We start from the raw sequence: 16,456 nt of genomic DNA, 5'->3' as shown, positions 1-16,456 counted from the left end.
ACCTGCATGAGACGGTGATCCGCCTTGCTCTCCGCACTCGGTGAGTTCCTCTGTGAGGATGGGTTAGACCCATGGTGGTCGCTGTTCAACTCCACGCCGCTGTCGTGCTGATCAGAGTCCGGCTTGCCTCCGGGGGCTTTGACCGATGGACCCGTAGGGATCATACTAACAGGGATGCTGGTTGGGCCGCCTTGGTTGGTGGTGTTGACTAGAGGTACAGGGACCTGGAGAGGTTTCTCCCAGGCGTTGACCAACGGGGCTGGATGGGATGGTGCTGATGAAGCAGATCCTGAAATCAACATGTTGGAAAGTTTAAGACACAGTACGTCATACAGTAAGAAATAACTGAAAATCGAAACTCTTTTTTTTTTTTTTACATTATAAAATAAAGAAGGCTGCTCAATCTGCTTGATGTTGGAGTCTTTTAACCTGATATTAAGCTGAATCATTCGAGGCATTACTTTATTCTTTAGTTATAGAGTATATTGTGAAGTAAATCAATATTTAAAAATCGAAATTTGGGGTGGGTGGGTGGTCCAAACCAATTTGGATTTTTTCTTCTTCTTAACATTGACTATTATGAACGGCCCACTAAGGTTATCAGAAGTACTAAGACGTGAACTATTCGTTGCAAATTTGTGACGACAAAATTTGTATTGCATTCACATTCGCAGAAAGTATGAACAGGGCTTAACTGAGTTTTCCACTCACCACTCCTGGTTGGGATGACACTGGCCGAGCCCATCACACCCATGTTGGTGTCATTACTGATGGGTTTTGTACCCGGTGCCTTATTGAGGGAACCCACAGCCCTGCTGAGCGACGGGGAGGAAGGCACCCCTTTGGCGGAGTCCTTTGCCTGCTGCTTGGATAGACGAGGAGGAAGATTGGAGTGCCGTGAAGACTTGCTTGGTGTACTGATGCGGGTTTGTTTCATGGCCTGGAATAAAGAGCAGTTATAACAATGTAAAAAAACAGTGGTTGAATATATTTTGTTGTTACCCTTTCACCGATGTGTATCGAGCACTGTATACTCCACAGGCAAATCACTCGGGTGGGAATCAAACCCATGACCTGGCTAGAGCAGATCTTACTACTGGACCACCGAGCTTGAAACTGCAAAGATGTTTTTAAACGAGTACAATGATGGAGACTTTAATTCACTTTTCAGGCTATTTAATAAGAAATTTTCTGAATTTTCCCAAGAGTAAAAAAATCTAAAATCAGATTGGAGTAGGAAGAATATATCAAGCCTGTCTTAGTTAAAAAAAAGATTGTTAACATTATTTTAAAAATATTTTAAATATTTCCTGATAAATGGACTCACCTCAGACAGAGCTTTTGTCTCGTGTTTCTTCCTCTCAGCCTCCAGCGCCTTGAGACGTTCCTTCTGCGTCTTCTTAGATCGAACTTCTTGGAAGCCCTCGTCTGGTGTCATCAGCTCGTTAGGATCCTCGACGATAACTTCAGGATTATCGTCGACCACGACAACACCTGATGGTGAAAGGAGGCATAATTAGAGGCGCTTTTTAAGTTTTGTATAAAAATTGCTTTACACTTTAACTACCAGATTCATGGACCTTAATTAAGCATTCCTAGACAAAATTTTATGGCTCTGCTTACTGAAGCGAAGAATTGGCGCTGACAGAAGCAAGCAGTTCCTCGATTACGCAAATCAAACTTCAAGGGTTAGCAGGAAATTTATAAACACTATGTTAACGGGCATTCTTTGAGCAACTTCGATTAAGGGACTAAAGTTGACTGTTGTCAACCATTGGGCGATTTTGCATAGGTAAACTATTGAACATTGACTAGTCGTTGACAAATGGTCGCTGATCGAACTTGCCTTTTGCTTACACAGCTAGGGAAGAAATTGCACAGTAAGCGAAAAACAAAGATTGTAAGCACAAAATTCGCCGGTAAGCATAACCATGAAACTGGGCCAAATCACTATCTCATCGTCTTTGGAGTAAGCAGTACACAGAGACAAAATGGCACACAGGTTGCTAATCATTCATATCAACAATTTTTATTCTTGAAATGGCAGCAGTAATGAGAGTGAACCTGTTTACACTCTACTGACTTACTGGCATAGTTGTTGATATCATACTGGCCGATAGCGTCTCGTTTTTTCTCTATTGTCGTCTTCACTTTACTGTTGTTGCTGCCGCTGGTGGTGTTGTTGTTACTGCTGCTGCTGTTGTTGCTGTTGTTTGTGCTGTTGACCTTTCCCGAGATGATTGCCGCTGACGGCTTCTTGTTGGTCACAAGTCCGCACATGTCTGACAGTACATTCTGATAAAAAAATTAATAACAAAATGAGAAAAGGTCATTTTGCTTGCCCTTACAAAAAAGGATTGCATCACTTCCAGTCTTTGAAACCGTAATTAATAACAATATGGGAGGCTAATAATTCACTTTTTAAAAATAGATACTGAATATGACCATGAAGCCCCTCGGTAATCTTTCATGCACCATTTATTATAGTGACTAATTGATCACAATGTTTATTTGGGGTTTTTTTGCAAACGGTTCACCCCCAGAAAACAGGTCAAAATCATGAGTCTTCTTTCCCACAATGAAAACTGTGTGGCCATGCCATAGTAATCTTTCGTTTTACAACTTGATTTGCTCAGGGGATTTTTTACTGGACTTCGCGCTAACGACCGGTCGGCCCATGAAAGTGTTATATTGGTATTCCTCTTGGAGCTAGTCTACTGACAAGTTGTCTATTCACTCGTGAAATGATCTCAAACAATACCTTAACAGCAGTGGGATCTTTGAGCTGGATCGCGTCCATTCTAAACACCTTCTCCTCCCGTCCAGCTCTACCATCGGGCTTCCGTTGTGTTGTCATTCCCCCTCTGGTCCTTCGACCGTTCGAAGCACTGCCAGAGCTGCTACCATTCCCCGGGGCTCGTCGGTCACCGCCGCGGTTTCCAGAGCTACCACCACGCGACAAGCCACGACTTCCATCGCGATGGTTGTTGTTACTCTTTACTGTCGCCTCATGCCCGTCTGAAAAACAAAAGCGTAGATGCACATCTTTGTAAATTTATCCACACTTCAGTACACTTCAAACATAGCAGTAAATCTTGAGACCTTGACTGATTTGAAATAAATTAGTCAACTCAAAATGTTTTGGTCACTGGTGTTCCTTACTGAAAAAATTGTGTAATGGTGTATCTTTCCTTGCCTTCCAGCTCTGGAGCCCTGGTTCGAATACCGCCAGGGAGACTACTGGGTTTTCAATCTCTACCAATTGCATGGGTTTTCCCTAGAGTATTTCTCTGGTGTTTTCCTCCAACATGTATAACTGAAATGGTGTCTTTTGTCTATCTCATTGGGTTAGTTGGCTTGTATAATGATTGGCATTTGCTTTTCTGAGAATCCTTGGCTTCACTACGAAACTTAATTAACAAAAAGTGAAAGTGATTCTCACCTGGTTCTGTTCGTCCACTACTTCGGTAAAATCTTTCTCCAGTGGGTCTTTGACCACCAGAGAAACCTTTCTTAGCAGCAGCGGAACCCCCATTGATGCTGTTATTGCTGCTATGGTGGACTGGGGCAGCATTTTCTTTAGTCTCCGTCCAGACTTCTTGCGGCTTCTCCTTCTTCTCCTCGGATTTGTCTCGTTTCTCGTTGAAGTCGCTGCTCTCCGAGGCCGTCTCCCACTCCTCATTATTCAGATCAGATGAGTTTTGTTTCATCAGGACCGGTTTGGTCGTTGCCGTTGACGTGACAGCACCTTCACTGCTGCTGCTTGTTCGGGGGGCAGCAGGGCGAGTGGTTCCACCTCGACCCCTTGGTTCTCGCCCACCACGTCCTCGACCCCTCCCTCTTGAATTCTGGAACCTTGGCGGGCGCTCTGGGCGCGTTCTTGGCTCTGGACGGCTTGTTTTGGGATATCTTCCTCCTCTGTAATCAGCTCGTTCATAGCGGTCCCCCTGTCTCCTGTCCATCCCGCCATCCTCCTTCCTGCTGCCTTCTCTTCTAGGTTCTTTATCCTTGAGGAGCTCTCCTTCCCATTCCGGTTCATTATCTCGTCCTCTGTTGTCTCGTCCCTTGTAGACGTCCCTCTCTCGGCGTTGATCTGCTTTCCAGGTCTGTCCAGCACTATTGCTCCTACTTGGTGGTCCTCCTCTACCCCTTCCACTATATGTACCTCCCCGCCCTCGACCTCTTCTTGACGGTTCACCCCTCGGTACAAAGCCTTGTCGATCTCTATTCCTCCCAAAATTGCCTTCAGAGTAGCTTTGTTTTGGTTTCCCCTCTTCGTTTGGAGTCACACTTGACTTCTCATCTCCATCCTGATCATCTCTTTTTGGAGCCTGGTCTGAATCTTTAGCAGGGGCAGCCTCATCTACGGTTTCTAATTCAATGTTCTCAGTGTCATCCAAATCCTCGGGCATCTGTCTACGACCTTCATATGTTGCTGGATAGCGCCGCTCACCTCTCCCTCTTGATTGGTAGGTCGAGCCGTAGGGTCTTGTGGAGCGACCTCTACTACGAACAGAGTCCACTCTGGTTCCACGACCACGACTGTCTCTCCTATCACCTGGCCCTTCCCTCCAATCCCTCTTTCCCCGTGGAGCTCTGTCGAACCTCTCCGGTCTATCTCTCCTGTTTGGATGCTCCGATCTGATGGGTTTATCTGTTCTCTCTCGCCGATTCGACCTATCGGGTCTGTCCTGGGAGTCCTTCCTTCTGGTTGAGTCTTTGCTTTTGTCGACCACCTGATCCTTAGACTCTTTAGCATTGCTTCTACTTTCTGAAGTATCAATCGAAGACTTATCCGACACTGACCCAGCATCACTTTTTTTATCACTTTTGTCCACACTTTTGTCATTGCTTTTATCAGAAGCTACAGATGCTGTGTCAATGTTTCCTAAATCTTCCTTTTTCTGTTCATTGGCGACAGGAGCTGCCTTTGGAGGCTCACCCCATTTCTTTCTCTCAGCAGAATCTTTCCTGTGCACTGGCTTTTTACCCAGATCAGCCACTACATCTCGTTTCTTGTTGAGCTCTGAATCATTTCTAGACTGACCGTCTGAACCTATTCTGTCTCTTCGATCACGACGGCCTGCATCTCTACTATCGCTGCCTTTACGGGGTTGCTGTTTATTCTCAAACGACGGCCTGTCTTCATGACGATGCTTTCCTTCAAGTGACTGGCCCCATGCTTTCTGCTGCACAGAGGTTTCCACTCCCTGCTGAGGTTTTTCTGTAGACTTCACAAAGGTTTCACTCTGAACAACATGTGATGGTCGCTCTCTCATAAGCGGCTCTGGTGCCGGCCGGCTTCCAGCACTATCTTTCAGATCAGGAGCATTTCGTCTCTGCTCCAGGGACTGTTTAGGGGCATCCCCCTTTGTTGAGGCTTTCTCTCTGTCATTGTACATGTCCATGTCAGACTCCTGTCTTGATCTGGAATGCTGAGACTGGCGATCCCGTCCGCTGCCAGCAGATCTAGAATCATACTTTCTTCCTTTGTCAGCATCTTGGTACCTTCCACGGTCGTTATCAAAGTGTGGTTGGGGTTTGGTTTTCATCAGAGGGACCGGTTGAGGCTTCTCAGGGACTGACGGTGTCGGTTTGGAATCTTGAGTTTCACAACTGTCTTGGTTGTCCGGCCTTCCATCACCACGTCTCACAGGTTGAGGATATGCACCTAAAGTCAAATCAAAACAGAAAGATTAAACTACAACTCCAATAAGTTAGTTTTGCTTTCTAAATCAAAACTTATTCTGTGAAAACCTCTCCCAAAATACGCTTTACGGCACTAGAAATGGCATGTTTAGTTTTCCTTTTTCTTCTTATGTGCCCAAAACAACACAATCATGTTGTTTAAAAATATTTTCTTTAACATCCAACATGATCTGCTAAAAACTTCTCTTAAAAAAATATTTTCTGCATTTGAAAGGTTTTCCTCTTTTTTTATGTTTTTGTGCCGCAAACATTATTGATAGTTTCTTTGATAAAAAACAAAATCTGAAAACAAAATTTTCTGCATTAAAAATGCCCAGTTAAGATTTCTCCTTTCATCATTTTACATGCCCAAAACAATACAATCATCTTGTTTTGCGTATATTTTCATGAAAATTAAAAAAGTTGTTTGTACTGACCTGGTGGTGGGGCTCCAGTCTTTGGTTCTTGACTAGGTCCTTCCGTAGCGTCTGAACTGGGAGCCCATGCTGTCTTCCTAGTCTCTCCACCAACTCTAGCTTCCTTTACTTCCCCTCCTCTCACGTCTCTAGTGTCTTGGACATGCCCCTCTCTACTCTCTGGATGTGCCCCTTCCCTGTCATCGGGACTTCTCCTACTGTGAGGGTCCTGCCTCTTGATCTCCCTTGGTGGGGCGCTTCTCACATCTCGCTGGTCAGGTTCTTGGGTTTGCTCAAACTCTCTCGGGGCTGGATGCGCAGCTGGCGGGTGAGCAGGCGGGGCACCGGGCACATGATCTTTGTCATTCTGTGATAATAAGTAAAAAGTAACAGAGTATGGAATTACTAGAATAGTCATGATAATAGTAATCATGTGATTTTTGAGCAAACACAAGTAAGCAACTACAAATCATAACACTTGGTGTTACCCTCACACCAGTGCGTGAAGGAACTCTATACTAAGTACATTCCGGAATTCTGTGAAAAAATATCAAAGGCATATTACTAAGGTGATTATAGGAACTATATGATTCAAACCACCTCTAGCTACCAGGCAATCCCTGGGGTCTAGTTGGTAAGAAACCTGTTCTTGATAGGCAAAGGTTGTTGGTTCGCATCCCTTCAAATGCCTGTGATATTTTTTCACAGAACTCGGGAAAGTACTGAGTAAACAGTTCTAACACACATCAGTGTAAGTGTTAAAACGAAATAATATTATTTATCCCAGAATATGCAAAATTTAACATCTATTTACTTACAAATCAAATGTTTGTAAAACAAACAAGTTTTCCTACCTGAGGTGGATATGAGGGAAAGCGTCTGAGTGGTTGTTCATGGTGTGGAGGTTGCTGCTGTTGCTGTTGCTGCTGTTGCTGCTGTTGTTGTTGCTGCTGCTGCTGCTGCTGCTGTGTGTATTGTTTCTGCTGTGGCGGTGGCTGCTGCATAGGAAATTGCTGCTGCTGTTGATGTTGCTGTTGCTTCTGGAATCTTGGTGGCAAGTTCCTTGCAGGTTGACGCTGGTAATTACCTTTAAAAACGTTAAAACAACAAATTACTTTTGAGGTTGCTACGATCCTCTCAACTCAGGAGGAAAGAGGTCTTTGAAAACAACCCTTGGCCCTTATGAGGTTATCAGCGGTCAGTTCTGTTTGCAGGGTTCTCCCAGTATGTGTCAATAGTTCTTTTGAACCTCACAAAAATCATCAAGTTAAAATCTTTACAATGTTCCAGATTACATAGTGGGGCTTTCAAACCCCATGATAAGCACCAATCAAAAAATATTCCCAAAACCTTTGTTAATGTGGACTCTTCTTGACCCAGTTAACAAAGCGCCATCAGTCATGGGTAGTGGATAGATGTAATCATAACATACGTTCATCTGAATCAACATCATCTGACAGCCCTGTTCTTCAACGCATTCCATAAACGCAACTCAGAAAATATTTCAAGGATCTCGTTTCAATATTTGAGTCAAGAATACTCCCCAATTTTCCCCTGGGGAGAGCCCTGAGCCAAATTTCATAAAGCTGTTTAGCAGAAAAAACTGCTCGACTTATTTCTTTGCTAAGCAAAAATTTAGTGGTGGTCGCAGTCACTGTAAACCTTATGCAACTTTGGCTGGTTACCTGTTTCTGTTAAGCAATACTTTTCTTTGCTTAGCAAGTTTGTGCACTTACAGGCTTGAGATTGGGCCCTGGTAAGGTCAGGATTAGGGTGACTTTCAATAACTTACCTCTACCTTCTCTTCCCTGTCTCGGCCCAGACCCATCACTGCTTCCACTCTCCGTCCGTTGCCTCTTCCCACCGTCACGGGGTAGTCCGAGATCACCTCCTCGCTCCTCACCAGTTCCTGCACCGCCCTCGTTCTCTGGCTCCCTCTTGCCGATGCGCTCTTCAAGCTTGCGTAACTTCTCCTGGGCGGCAGCTTTCCGTTCTTGGTCAGAGTTCTGCTCCTCTTTTTCCTTGACGAGGCGACGTTGTCGAGCACGCTCGATGTTCTTGTTCATCTCGTTGGATTGCATTTGACGACGCTGGCGCCATCGATCTTCATCTTCATCGATAGGAGGCTTAGGTCCCTGGATGAGGGAAAAAATATTTATTATATTTTTTTAATAAAAACAAAACATAACTTCGAAAACAACATTTAAGTTTGTAAGTCTCCCGTGAGTAATTGTAATTGAAAAAAAAAAAAAATAAAATTTTAGGCTGAACATTGAAAGATTTACTTAAGTGTACAGGGCCCCATTTTGTGCCAGTTGTAAGGACGGGACAATTTTGGAGTCTTCTTTGCGCCATCAGTCATGGGTAGTGGATAAATGTAATCATAACATAAGTTCATCCAAATCAACATCATCTGACTGCCCGTTCTAGATGCATAAAACAAGACCAAGGTCACATGTGAAATGGTATAATAGCGAGTAACCATTTTCTGGTAAGCACATTTTTTTTATGCTTAGCTAGTTTTTATGAAATCAGGCCCCAAAATTCCAATCATTGTAGACTCACCTGATTCTGACCAGTTGGAGGTTGGCCGCTGGGAGGTTGACCAGCTGGTGGTGGTGGACCACTTTGTTGTGGTGGGCCACCTTGTTGAGGTGGGCCACCTAGTTGAGGTGGGCCACCTTGTTGTGGTGGGCCAGTGGGTGGTTGACCAGTGGGTGGTGGACCGCTTGGTGGTGGACCGCTAGGCGGGGGACCGCTTGGTGGTTGACCGCTGGGTGGTTGCCCGCTCGGCGGGGGGCCGCTGGGTGGTGGTGGACCACTTGGTGGTTGCCCATGACCAGGACCATGACCAGGACCATGACCTTGTTGCTGGTAGTGTGGATGCATTCTTGCATAGTGACCCTGTGGAGGAGGCGGCCCCCTCTGATCAAATGGCGGATGACCTCCACGATTCCAACCCTGAAAAAAAAAACAGCAAAAAAAGTATTGAGAAAGGCTTAATTTATGCATCTAAACCTTAAGGGATCTGTATACGGTTGGTAATGCCACTAATGGTCATGCAAATAAATGGCAATAAAAACATACTTGGTAGGAAGTACAGTAGATTTTGAAAGTATAATGCCTGGTTACACCTCGATGTTCACAAGGGTCCTATTTTGTGCCCCACATAAAAAGTGTAGCGTGCAGTTTGTTTGTGAGGGGGGTGACTTTAAAGTGGGTGACTTTGCTGGGGGGGGGGGCGAGTTGACTGGCACTCCAGGTTACCATGTCACATGACAATTTATAACTGGTATCCTGCTCCTTTATGCTTAGCAGAACAATTTTAAGCATTACTTTCTGCTAAAGCAGCTCTTTGAAATTAGGCCAAGGTTTATGGATAAAAACTAGGGTTGGGCGTGTAACTGTTTCATTAAGAAAATAATAAAGAAGTGACAGTTTTGTTTATATATACATGTTTTAACAGTGAGAACAGCCATCAGTAATGGGTAGTGGATAGGTGTAATCATGAAATCATCCAATCTCTACATCATCTGGCTTCTTAATATGATGACTACAGTAAAGCCATTTCAGCAAGCGGCCCTATTTCATAGAGCTGCTTAAGTGGAAAATACCGGAGAAAAAAATGGCAGAGCACCCGTCAACAGACGGGACATGTGACTTGATTCTTTGGCTGGTTACCTCTTTCTGGTAATCATAATTGTTGTGCTTAGCTACTTTTTGTTCTTAAGCAGCTCTATGAAATTGGGCCCAGATTATTTTAAAGTAGACGATCAAAAGGTGTGCTAACCTGTGCTTCTACATTAGGACGTATCTGTCCACCTGGTCCCATTCGGTTCATTGGGGGCTGCTGCGGCATCTGGTTTTGAGGCGGGGCACCAGACCACATCGGTCTTTCGCGCTGTCTGTTGTCTTCCTGTGATGACAAACAATGTAAAAAAAAAAAGCTTAAAAACAGAGAATCATTCCTTGTTTTTGAAGTCTATTTTTTTTTAAAGATTTGACAAGCTCATGGAACACTTCAAAGAGGTTGAATCTATCTTTACTCTTTGTGCTTTTTATCAATGTGTTAACCAACCCTTTGAGAAAGTTAAACTGTGTTCAAGTGTAAACTTTGTAGATGAGATCACCACAAGACGGTATAGGCTGACAAAGTTTGATCTATCATTCAAAACCACAATGGATGATATTGAACGGTCACACAGTAAGAGGGGTAATGTTGGATACTGTTATTAGCCATCAGTCATGGGTAGTGGATAAGGCGTAATCATAACGTCGTTCATCCAAATCAACATCATCTGGCTGCTCAGTGTATTAACACCCCTTTAGTATACTGGGCTGAATAGAGGCACTGGGCACCTTTGGTAATTGTCAAAGACCAGTATTCTCACTTGGTGTATCCAAAACATATGAATACAATGACAAATCTGTGAAAATGTGGACTCAATTGGTCATTTAAGTTGCAAGAGAATAATGAAAGAAAAAACACTCTTGTCAAACAAATTTGTTTGCTTTCAGATGCCTAAAAAAGGCTTCAGACGTGAAGTCTTCCAATACTTGAGTGAGAAAATACCTCTTTTTCAAAAACTATGTTACTTCAGAAGGAGACTTTTCTTGTGTTTTATATTATCAACAGCTATAATACGCTATAAGAAGGATGGAGCTACCAATCCCTCTTAGGACAAATTGACATTATCACCACCTTATAAGCACTATCTTGAAAGCACAAGCACAGAGCACAAATGAAAATTGCAACCCACCCTCTCCAGGACAGCAGCAATGCTTATGGGAGAGTACAACAATGCAAGATGCAAGAACAGCTGTTCATTGCTAAACATTATTTTGAGTGTCCAGTACCTTTAAATCAGCCCCCAAAACAATTCCTACTCACCCTTTCTGAATCCATCAATCTTCTGTCATCGACGTTGTCATCTCTTGGTGGCCCGTGACCTCCGTGCTCTCGCTGTAGATGAGGATCATTGCCGCCTCTTCTATATTCAGAAAAAAACAATCCAGAAAAAAATTGATGATTTTTTATCAGATAAAAATAACTTTCACTATTTTTGTTTTCCCCTCACAATGTGAGCGCCATCAGTCATGGGTAGTGGATAAGGTGTAATCATAACACACGTTCATCGAACATCGACATCATCTGGCAACTCAAATTGTTTGGCGAGGTTCGAGGTAGCACCATGTGTACATCTCTTTTGAGTGGTGTTGGTTCTGAAAAAGAACCAGTGGTTGACAACTAAACATTTCGATCAGTTGTTCTGACCGCCCTTCAAATTTCTTTAAAAAAAAATTTTACTCTTCATGTCTTCAAAAATGAAAGAAGGTCCAGGAATGTTTTAGTTTTAGTTTAGTTTTATTAAACTATACACTGGCATAAAAATATATATATACAAGTCGATACATAAAGAAACAATGAATCAAAATAGCTTAAAAATTCCAAGCCAGTGAGTGGCGAGGAGGAACAGGTGACCAGCACCTCTACAAAGCCGTCCTGCCACAAAGAATGTCCCCTGATGTAATAGGCTGTTTTAAAAAAAAAACTGAACTCTGAGCGCAAAGCATGTGAGCTCAAAAACTTGCAACATAAAGCCCAATATTAACATTTATCTTTGGTTTTAAAAGCCCATCTCTGCAATCTGAAGGTTATTAAATGGTTTCATCATCTTTTCTCATGAATTTGATCTTTCACATCACCGACGAGGGGAGGTTTACAAAGTTGATTGTTCTCACCTTCGACCCTTCCCACCTTCTTCCTCATCACTGAATACCAGCTTAGCGGAGTAGTCCACTTCACCGTGTGCTCCGGCCCAACCGTCGGCCTTCTTGACCGATACGTCCAGAGAGTCCAGCTGCTGAAGGGTCTCTTCGCTGACGATCGTCGTCTTCTCAAAGCGTCCCAACGTTCGCTGATCTTGATTTCCGCCTCGGGGCCCTCTGCCGGGACCGCCCGGTTTCATTTGTCTGAAGAAAGAGAGAGAGAGAGTTGTTATAAACTATTAAAACTATCTCCAGGGATCGGTTTCACAAAGCAATATTTCCCTTTTTCCACAATATATATGACTGGACTGTGAGACAAGCCATCAGTAATGGGTAGTGGATAGATGTAATCATGAAATCATCCAATCTCTACATCATCTGGCTTATTAAACAATGTACAGTGCCGCCATTTGAGCAAGCGTTGCACTGATACTTATTGCCTACCTGTTCAGGACTAGTTTCCAAAGAGCTAATCAAGTGGAAAAAAGTGCTGAGCAAACCTTTTCAGGATACCAGATCTTTGTGCTTTGTGAAATCAAGTCCTAGGCCCGATTTCATAGAACTGCTTCAGCAAGAAAATAAAGCTGAATGATTTTCGGCTAAGCAGAAATGAACAGGATACCAGTCACAAATTGCACTTGTGACATGGTAGTTTGGCTGGTAAAATATTCTGGTAAACAAAATGCTTGCAGTCTACCAATAGGTAAGTGGTTGGTAAACATAACTGACCTTTGATCTTGCTGTGGGGGAAATCCCTGTCTGGGTCCTTGCATTCCAGGGAAGCCCATGGGATAGGGTCCTCGTGGTCCTCCGGGTCCAGGGTGTGGCCCGCCTGGGCCTTGGGGTCCACCCGGTGGGAATCCGCCCCTACCGAACATCTACAGGACAGAGAAAGAAAAGTTGTTTTGAGAATCACTTTTAAAAGTACACCGTTTAAAAATATAGCATTCAGTTGAACATTTAACTTTTAAGTAATAAACCACAAAGGAAATTGACTGAGTAAATTTTAAGTAATATTTGAACCAGCAACCTTCGGGTTAACATAACAGAGCTCTCCCAACTGAGCCATCCGGTTCTTATGTTGGCGGCTCTCCCTAGTTTGACAATATCTTTGTTCGGGTGCCAGTCAGAAGCCATACAACCTGTTAATGATGTATAACCAGGGATCACACACAAGTTTATAACACAACCTGGAAAACGGCAGCTCCTGGATCACCTTAATGATCACCTTAAGGATTACCCCAATTTAAATTTGAGATATGTTTTTCAAAACAAAAAGAAAAATTTGTGAGTGTGAAATCTGATCTTTGAAACATCATCATCAAAGTTACACACAGTTTTATTTCAAAAGTTTTTTTAGGCAGAAATGAAATGTTACTTACAAATGGAGGCATCATACCCCTGAACTGTGGGGGCATAGCTCCTGGCGGTAGGGGTCCTCCCTGCCCTCCGTTCATATTAGGTGGTAGGTGGCCAGTCCCCATCTGAGGATTCATTGGGCCTTTGTCCTTGGACTGGCCACCCTCTCCCTCCCCGCCGGGACCTGACGCCCCCGCCCCCGTCCCACTGCCAGTTGCTTTGTTCAGGGTGCTGCCTCCTTCTCGCCAGCTTGCAACATCTGAAGGGCAGAAAGGCGGAAATAATCATTATTTTTATCACTATCATTGCATATTACTGGTAATATTTGTTTTCAACGTATAATGCTTCCTTTTGATTAGTATTTTATATGTGTCTGTTAAACTACAATTCTGTGTAAATATTTGCTATTTAAGCAGGAGACTATGGTGTCTTTCCTATTTAATAATTTTGATGGTGTAATTAACAACGTTTTTACAAAGACAATTTTGATACTGAAAAATAAAAAAATTAACCAACCATGCTTCATATATGAACTGAATTACTATTGCCCGCAAGCCTGAAGAAGCCTGCAAGCTAGGCAGCTTGCTATGTGAACCAGATACACCAGGCTAGCCCCTATTCAGCAAAAGCTGTATACATGGGCTTTCAATTTTTTTTAAACAACAGATTTTCATTTTTTTTTTTTTCTCATAGGTTTAGGGCCTACTATTTCATGTACATGGTTGATCACACAAAACGTGAACACTGTCTGTGACTATTTTGTCACCTCTCCCAATGCTGTAAAATGACCTTCTCCGAGTTAATTTGTACTAAATGTTTGCTTACTCTGTGGACGTAGGCTTGGTCCTGGGCCATATTGAACCTCCTTTGGCGCTTCCTTGCGTTGTGGTTCCACAGGGGTCGCACCCGCTCTCAGTGTAGGGAACTCCATCTGGAACCCATCGTGACCGCCGCCTTGTCCACCTTGAACACTTTTGCCTGTGCAAACATAAATTTAAATTTAAGAATTTCATTAATATACCGGTGTTACAGGATTTTAAATTTGGACCCAATTTTATAGAGTTGTTCAAGCACAAAAATTAGCTAAACGGAACAAAATTCTGCTTACAGAAATAAAGTTACCAGTCAAAACACCATGTCACATGAACAATCTGTGACCGGTGTCCTGTTAATTTTTTTCCTTAGCGGGAATTTCATTAAAGCAACATTTTTTACCTAAGCTTTAAAACTTGGCTCAGGTTTACAGATTTAAAAACAAAGAAGGGAAATCCATTTCCAAACTGCAGACTTCAAACAGACGGAGGTGTTATTTGTAAACATGATTTGACTATATGCGAAAAGCCATCAGTAATGGGTAGTGGATAGATGTAATCATGAACTCATCCAATCTCTACATCATCTGGCTTTTTACACGATGAACAGCAATTTGAGTAAGTGTTGCTCTGATACAGATAACCTGCATGTCCTGGCCCAAATTGTATAGACCGATCCAGGCACGCAAGTGCTGGGCGCCGCCATGCGCTGCACGCCATTGCTGGGTAGTCTTTGTGCCTAGTTTTGTGCACAAAGACACAAGAAAATTGTTTTCTTTTCACTTTTTATGGGAATTGAATGTCTTCCTCGACAATCTATGAAATTTCCTTGATATGGCTGCTTGATATAACAACATACTACATTCTTGATTTTGTTTTTAATTAAGCAGAAAGTAAAATACTGAAATTCTGACAAAATACCTTGCCGATGTAATGCATTTTAGCGACTATTATGCAGTTTCTGCGTCTTTGACCCCTAACTCGCCTAAGACAATCACCTTTTTCAAGATGATTTGGCTTATATTTTGTTGCAAATGTTTGTGGTCAGTGATCTACATTGGTATATCATGATGTCCCGTTAAGGAAATTGTGTTATTCGTTGAGGAAAACATTTAATTTCCATAAAGAGTGAAAAGAAACATGATTTCCTCAAGTCTTTGTGCACAAAACTGGGCACATGTACACCCCAGCACTGGCGTGCGGTGCTAAACACTTGCGCGCCTGGTGCGCGTCGGATCGGTCTATAGAGCTGCTTAAGTGAAAAAAGAGTGCTGAAAAATGTTCTGCTAAGCAAAAATGTGTAGGATACCAGCTCGTTGCTGTACTTAACATGGTATTTTGGCTGGTAACTTAAATACATGTAAACAGACTACGAGTCACATGACCTACAGTATCAATTCCTACAAAGTCTGCGATCATTTCCTTTGAATAGGATTTTGCACCGTTTGAATTTTAATCTGACTGACTGTCTACGAAAACACAACTGTATGTATCCTGTTCATGTTGTTCTTTTAATTACATGTTCCAAAGGCATTGAATCTTCTCTTGAATAACATTCACTCAATTCTACTATTTAAGTGACTTGTGCCCAATTTCATGGAGCTGCTTAAATAGCAAATATTGCTGAACAGTTTTCTACTTAGCAAAAATAAGAAGGATACCATTCACAGTTTTTACAAGTGGAATGGTATTCTGGCTGATTATCTTAATGCTGGTAAGCTTACTTATGCTGTGCTAAGCTAATTTGTGCCTGAAATTGGACCCTGAACAACCTAACTGATTTTAATATCTTGCCTTATAGATTAAAATATAATTTGTCTTTAAATCAAGTTTGTCTCTCAACATGACATCATTACTGCTGAAGGGAAATTCCAACTAGTCAATTCTGTGGTTCAGTCCACGCAATGGGAAGTTCCAATTTTCATCTGTTATGACTCACGATGTCGTGGTTGAATGTTGCTTCATTCGTTACTATACATGCATGTCATAGATGGATGGATCCTTTGTTTCATGTCAACTAAGAGTTCAAGCCATCTCAAACCATAGTGTGTACTAGACGGGTGTTTCAGGTATCTTTAGGCCACCCTTTTATGTAGTTTGGCAAAGTGTTCAATTTATCATTTTGATGTGTTCAAAGTGAACAAACTGGGCACCTTATTATAGACCCCTTGTGTACGTTTTCAAAATCTCAAAAAGCGCCCTCACCGAGGCCAAAAGAGGCAAATAACTGTATACGTTACCTGTTCTATGTGCGTAGAAAGGAAATTTTGCAAGAGGCCTATTGATTTTTCACACCTACTTAACGTACTCCAAGGTAATACTTGATTCAAACTACTCATTTCAACATGATAGAACAATCGTAAGAACACATTGCGTTGCATTGGAAGGGAATATTATGCGACTGTGTTGATC

General features: G+C 42.6%; 1 protein-coding gene and 4 non-coding genes across 6 annotated transcripts in view; all 5 read right to left on the bottom strand.

Annotated features, from left to right (window-relative positions):
• The window catches only part of LOC139947835 (uncharacterized), a 28,445-nt gene that overhangs the window by 7,953 nt on the left and 4,036 nt on the right, over positions 1-16,456 (bottom strand). For both annotated transcript variants that reach the window (XM_071945627.1, XM_071945626.1), the window contains exons 5-20: positions 14,058-14,210; positions 13,256-13,491; positions 12,603-12,751; positions 11,847-12,077; positions 10,996-11,095; positions 9,895-10,020; positions 8,670-9,065; positions 7,897-8,239; positions 6,959-7,191; positions 6,126-6,471; positions 3,443-5,671; positions 2,762-3,018; positions 2,088-2,295; positions 1,328-1,494; positions 712-940; positions 3-289 (exon numbers count right to left, since the gene is read on the bottom strand). In XM_071945627.1, the coding sequence (XP_071801728.1) occupies positions 3-289; positions 712-940; positions 1,328-1,494; positions 2,088-2,295; positions 2,762-3,018; positions 3,443-5,671; positions 6,126-6,471; positions 6,959-7,191; positions 7,897-8,239; positions 8,670-9,065; positions 9,895-10,020; positions 10,996-11,095; positions 11,847-12,077; positions 12,603-12,751; positions 13,256-13,491; positions 14,058-14,210 (5,690 nt within the window). The remainder of the gene's footprint in view (positions 1-2; positions 290-711; positions 941-1,327; positions 1,495-2,087; positions 2,296-2,761; positions 3,019-3,442; positions 5,672-6,125; positions 6,472-6,958; positions 7,192-7,896; positions 8,240-8,669; positions 9,066-9,894; positions 10,021-10,995; positions 11,096-11,846; positions 12,078-12,602; positions 12,752-13,255; positions 13,492-14,057; positions 14,211-16,456) is intronic.
• Positions 7,494-7,562, bottom strand: LOC139948557 (small nucleolar RNA SNORD83). The gene has a single exon (XR_011787464.1). It is a non-coding gene; the product is annotated as a small nucleolar RNA SNORD83 (small nucleolar RNA).
• Positions 8,454-8,522, bottom strand: LOC139948555 (small nucleolar RNA SNORD83). Its single transcript, XR_011787462.1, has one exon. It is a non-coding gene; the product is annotated as a small nucleolar RNA SNORD83 (small nucleolar RNA).
• Positions 9,578-9,642, bottom strand: LOC139948556 (small nucleolar RNA SNORD83). The gene has a single exon (XR_011787463.1). It is a non-coding gene; the product is annotated as a small nucleolar RNA SNORD83 (small nucleolar RNA).
• On the bottom strand, positions 10,339-10,407 carry LOC139948553 (small nucleolar RNA SNORD83). Its single transcript, XR_011787461.1, has one exon. It is a non-coding gene; the product is annotated as a small nucleolar RNA SNORD83 (small nucleolar RNA).

This window comes from Asterias amurensis, chromosome 15 (genome assembly GCF_032118995.1).
Source record: "Asterias amurensis chromosome 15, ASM3211899v1".
Lineage (NCBI taxonomy): Eukaryota > Metazoa > Echinodermata > Asteroidea > Forcipulatida > Asteriidae > Asterias > Asterias amurensis.
The sequence above is the reverse complement of the archived record's forward strand: the minus strand, read 5'-3'. Positions and strand labels throughout refer to the sequence as shown.